This window comes from Hyla sarda, chromosome 4 (genome assembly GCF_029499605.1).
Source record: "Hyla sarda isolate aHylSar1 chromosome 4, aHylSar1.hap1, whole genome shotgun sequence".
Classification (NCBI taxonomy): Eukaryota; Metazoa; Chordata; class Amphibia; order Anura; family Hylidae; genus Hyla; species Hyla sarda.
Window position 1 is genome coordinate 254,325,429 of NC_079192.1, and position 6,000 is coordinate 254,331,428.

Sequence of the window (6,000 nt, forward strand, 5' to 3'; positions counted from 1 at the left end):
CAACCCTATGTGTATTGCTTACATCTAACTATGTGTATTTGCTAAGTCTGCAGCTCCCTGCAGGGCCAGGTTCACACTACGAAAATTCCCTTTGCTGCTGCCTCCTCCAGAATCGGAGCGGACAATAAGCGCAGCCCAGGGTCTTCTCTGGAGGATTCCACCAGAACATGTTCAGCCTCCCTGTGAGACTAAATACCTCGTGGAATTTCCAATATGGAACTTCCGATGTATGAACGAAGCAGCATTATCCCATTGAAATAACATTCTGGGCAGAATTTCTGTGTGTGAACAGAACCTTTGTGTGTGCAGGCTCTGCCCTTCCCTTACCTCTGCTTTCAGCTCCTGTTCTCCTGATCCACATTGCCTCATAAAACAGCCAAACATGATAAAATGACCCTCTTTCCAATCTTTTATGTGTTTCACAGTGTGCCCATATTTTTCTCCCACTGTAACACACTGTCACTGTCCTCAGCACATTCATACCCTGATTTCACTACTCCCCTCTATCTGTATGAGTTACAGGGACCTGTCCTCCCTTCTCCTCTCTAATTCCAGTCTCAGTAGCAAAAATAGGTATGAAATGCAAAAATCTGAGCCGCCATACACAATGTACAGTAGGCAGTGTGTGAGCTGTGATGCATATGGTGTCCCTGATCCTATACACTGAGCACCCATACACATTTGCTGGGATAGGTACAGAGTGACTGTACAGGAACAGGGACTAGAGCCTTTCACGGGAGTTGCTGCTCCTGTACATACTTTCCATGATGGTATACTGGCAGAACATTATGTCGACCTTTACCATGGTACCAGCACTGCATTAATGGACCAAATGTAGTGTAATAGGGACTGTTTGTGGTTCATTTCCAATGGGGGCTGCACTTTGGAGTCCCACTCAAAAACATACATACATACACTTCACATTACAGACATAACATTACACTACATTTGACCGGTCAAACTCAATGCATCTGACATGGGTAGTGTATAATAAAGATGCTACAAATCAGTATTAACTGAGGACATGCTGTATATCGTATACTCCTAGAGATAAGTGGTATCTCTAGGAGTATACAGTGTATTACTGGTTACCACTTATCTCTAGGAGTATACAGTGTATTAATGGTTAAGAGGTAACCAGTAATACACTGTATACTCCTAGAGATGAGTGATAACCCGTAATACGCTGTATACTCCTAGAGATGAGGGATAACCAGTAATACGCTGTATACTCCTAGAGATGAGGGATAACCAGTAATACGCTGTATACTCCTAGAGATGAGGGATAACCAGTAATACGCTGTATACTCCTAGAGATGAGGGATGACCAGTAATACGCTGTATACTCCTAGAGATGAGGGATAACCAGTAATACACTGTATACTCCTAGAGATGAGGGATAACCAGTAATACGCTGTATACTCCTAGAGATGAGGGATAACCAGTAATACGCTGTATACTCCTAGAGATGAGGGATAACCAGTAATACACTGTATACTCCTAGAGATGAGGGATAACCAGTAATACGCTGTATACTCCTAGAGATGAGGGATAACCAGTAATACGCTGTATACTCCTAGAGATGAGGGATAACCAGTAATAGACTGTATACTCCTAGAGATGAGGGATAACCAGTAATACGCTGTATACTCCTAGAGATGAGGGATAACCAGTAATACGCTGTATACTCCTAGAGATGAGGGATAACCAGTAATACACTGTATACTCCTAGAGATGAGGGATAACCAGGAACATGCTGAATATTCCTAGAGACCAGTAATATACTGTATACTCCTAGAGATTTGCAGTAACCATTAACACACTGTTACTCTGGTAACAAGCTGTATAATATATACTTTTAGAGATCAGTACTAATCTATAACATGATGTATAATGTATACTCTTAGAGATCAATGATAACCTGTAACACACTGTATATGGCTGAACAGGGGTCAGAATGGGGGTACTGGCCAGTCTAAAGCTACATGACTTCATGCACAGAATAGTGCAATGTACTGAGTTATCATAGCTCGTATTCATTTTTTAAGCAGTTTGCACTACATAGGCCAATAACTCTTCGGCGTCTATGACTCTGTTGCCACTTCACCAGTTTGCTTTCCTTGAACCACTATAGTTAGGCACTAACCAATGCATACCAGGAACATCCCATTAAATCTGCAGTTTTGTAGATCCTTTGACCCAACTATCAAATTTTGCCCTTGTGAGAGTTGCTTAGATCCTTATGGATTCCCATTTTCCTGCTTCCCACATGTTAACTTTGGGAACGAACTGTTCACTTAGTGCCTAACATATCCCACCCAATGTAACAAGTCCGTGTTATTTATCACCTGACACTCAGCTTTTTACTTTCAGTAGTTACTGTGTATGGTACTACAGCTTTGTCACTTTCAAGGGAATTGGAGTAGGCTGTACTATATATGGTGCATATCTGTGCCTGGTAAACTAAATGAAGGGGGCTCTGCCTTTTTCTTAAGCATGGAGCTCACGCTTTAAAGGGGTTATCCAGGAATAGAAAAACAGAGCTAATTTCTTTAAAAAATAGCACTATCCCCGGGTTGTGTGTGGTATTACAACTTAGCTCTATTCACTTCAATGGAACTGAGCTGCAATACCACACACGACCTGGGGACAGACATGGTGCAGTTTTTTTTAAAGAAATTTGCTGATCAGTGTTGATTTCTTAAATTGGACCCCCACTAATGTGGTATTGTAGCCTATTCTAAAGATGGGCCATTTACTTTGGGATAACCCCTTAATTGTTATGACTGATCGGTGTGCTTCTTACGGTTCAAGACAGACATGAAAATTCTACCGGGCAGTCGAGGCCTGTCATAAATCGCAGATATCGGACCATAAGGCTAGGTTTCCACTTTTTTTCTGGCAGTTTTTGAGCCAAAGTCAGAAGTGGATCCATAAGGGAGGAGAAGTATAAGTCCTTCCTTTATATGTCCTATTCCTTTTGAATACACTTCTGGCTTTGGCTCAAAAACTGCAGTGGCAGCATTCCAAAAACTGCCAGATAAAAAAACAAGTGGAAACCTAGCCTTAATCTTTTTAAATTGACACCGTGGTATCACAAAAGTCACAATGCAAAGTGTGAATTTGGCCTACTTGTCACGTTGGTTCAAAAGACCTCCACTCTTTACCTCTTTCTTTTATTGTCCCAATGATTCAGGAGCAATTTGGTGATGAACAATGCTTTTTTCCACCATGATGGGGTACCATGTCACAAGACAAAAATGATAACGAAGTATATTGGTAAACAAAACATTAAAATTTTCTGTCCTTTGGCCAGATGGCCTTAGATCTTAACCCCTTAAGGACCGGGGGTTTTTCAGTTTTTCCATTTTCGTTTTTTGCTCCTTGCCTTTAAAAAATCATAACTCTTTAAATTTTGCACCTAAAAATCCATATGATGGCTTATTTTTTGTGCCACCAATTCTACTTTGTGATGACGTCAGTTATTTTGCCCAAAAATCTACGGCAAAACAGAAAAAAAAATCATTGTGAGACATTGTGAGATTTTTTCATGATATAAAAAGTGACCAAAAATGCACTATTTTGGACTTTGGAATTTTTTTGCGCATACCCCATTGACCGTGCGGTTTAATTAACGATATATTTTTATAATTCAGACATTTTCGCACGTGGCGATACCACATATGTTTATTTTTTTTTACAGTGTGTTTTTTTTTTTATGGGAAAAGGGGGGTGATTCAAACTTTTAATAGGGGAGTTGTTAAATGATCTTCATTCACTTTTTTTTGCAGTGTTATAGCTCCCATAGGGACCTATAACACTGCACACACTGATCTTTTACATTGATCACTGGTTCTCATAGGAAGTCAGTGATCAATGATTCTGCCGGTTGACTGCTCATGCCTGGATCTCAGGCACTGAGCAGTCATTCGGCGATCGGACAGCATGGAGGCAGGTAGGGACCCTCCAGCTGTCTTGTAAGCTGTTTGGGATGCCGCGATTTCGCTGCGGCTATCCCAAACAGCTCCCTGAGCTAACCGGCATGCTTTCACTTTCACTTTAGACACAGCGTTCAACTTTGAACGCTGCGTCTAAAGGGTTAATAGCGCGGCACCGCGATCAATCAGCCACGGGTCCTGGCCGTTGTTAGAGGCCGGGCCCACATTATAGATCGGGAGCGGACTCATGATGTAACGTTACGTCATGGGTCCTTAACAGGTTAAAGGGGTTATCCAGGAAAAAACTTTTTTATATATATCAACTGGCTCCAGAAAGTTAAACAGATTTGTAAATTACTTCTATTAAAAAATCTTAATCCTTTCAGTACTTATGAGCTGCTGGAGTTGAATTGTTCTTTTCTGTTTAAGTGCTCTCTGATGACACGTGTCTTGGGAACCGCCCAGTTTAGAAGCAAATCCCCATAGAAAACCTCTTCTACTCTGTGCAGTTCCCGCGACAAGCAGAGATGTCAGCAGAGAGCACTGTTGCCAGACAGAAAACAACAACTCAACTTTAGAAGCTGATAATTATTAAAAGGATTAAGATTTTTTTAATAGAAGTAATTTAACTTTATGGAGCCAGTTGATATATATAAAAAAAAAAAAACTTTTTTCCTGGAATACCCCTTTAAGCCTGTTGAGAACATGTGGCAAATCCTCAAAAAGCGCCGGACAAACAAAAACAAGGGAATGGTTACCATCAGTTAGAATTTAGCGCAGAATATGACATCCAGCATGCCAAGGAGAACTGCAGAAGTCTTAAAAAAAAAACAAGGGTCAATACTAAATATTGAGTCTTTGCATAAACTTTATGAATTTGTCAATAAAAAGTTTGAAAACTTACGAAATGCTTATAATATATTTCAATATGCCTAAAAACATTTGACTAATAGAGCTAACACTGAAGCAGCAAACTTTGTAGAAAATAAAATAAAAAACACAAAACTTTTGGCCATGACTGTAGCTGCTGTATGTTGAAGCCAATAGGTTTCTTATATATCGTTTAAATATTCTGAACCTTCATGCTCTTACTTACTCTTTCCCTTTGCTTCTATTTTGCACAGGTCTACAGGCAGGACTGTGAGACTTTTGGCATGGTTGTGAAGATGCTCATAGAAAAGGACCCTACACTTGAAAAGCAGATCCAGTTTGCTTTACGGCAAAATTTAAGTGAGATTGGAGAGAGATGTATTGACGAGTTAAAACTGTATATTGCAGAATATGACGCTGCACAACAAGACCTGGCATAACTTCGGAAGTAGAAGCAAACAATATGCCATATTTTTCAGACTGTCTCTTTAGGATTTATGTCTAATGTTATGGGTATTGGTAATGAGTTTACTAGAGCAGATATGTTTTTCCATCACGTTACATAATCTTAACACTTTAATGTAAATAATTATTAGGTCACCTTTATTTTAATCAAGGTTATATTTTTTATTTTACTTTTTTTAAACTTGTTCTACTGCATCGGTTTATGTTAATTTGTTATGTTTCCAGTAAAGTGACTTTGTAGTTCGAGAGTCTGGTCCATTTTTAAACCAACTAAAAGCTGTAGAATATTTCAAGACTTCTATTTAATAAATCAATCTGAGATCTCCTATTTCTGAATATATATACCTAACCTATTTTGTTACTTTACATGCAAAAGCTGATTTTTGTGATTTTCAAATCAATTTGATATTGTATATTTAAAAAGTACATCCAGAATATCGGAGAAATAAATATCATATGGACCTCATGTTAGTTTGGTCTGTTCCTGGTCATTGTTCTATGTTATAGTAATACATAAAGTATTTAATGAAAAGCAGTGTTGAATGGCTGTGGTACAAATACATTATAACCGTGTTTTGGCATTTATTTATAGAAAGTAGTGCACGGGTACATGCCTTATTAATAAATGGCAAAATGCCAACGCCGTGTGTGTGTATATATCTAGTGTCCAGAGTATACAAAGAAAAGTCTATCTATCTTTTTAACTAGAATGCCAAAAAGGGGATGG

The 6,000-nt window shown here is 39.0% G+C and overlaps 1 protein-coding gene across 5 annotated transcripts in view; it reads left to right on the forward strand.

Annotated features, from left to right (window-relative positions):
* Positions 1-5,739, forward strand: part of PPHLN1 (periphilin 1) — a 98,730-nt gene extending 92,991 nt beyond the window's left edge. For all 5 annotated transcript variants that reach the window (XM_056573949.1, XM_056573951.1, XM_056573948.1 and 2 more), the window contains one exon: positions 5,063-5,739. In XM_056573949.1, coding sequence (XP_056429924.1) covers positions 5,063-5,248 — 186 coding nt within the window. In that variant the 3' untranslated portion in view covers positions 5,249-5,739. The remainder of the gene's footprint in view (positions 1-5,062) is intronic.
* Positions 5,740-6,000: the final 261 nt, after the last annotated feature.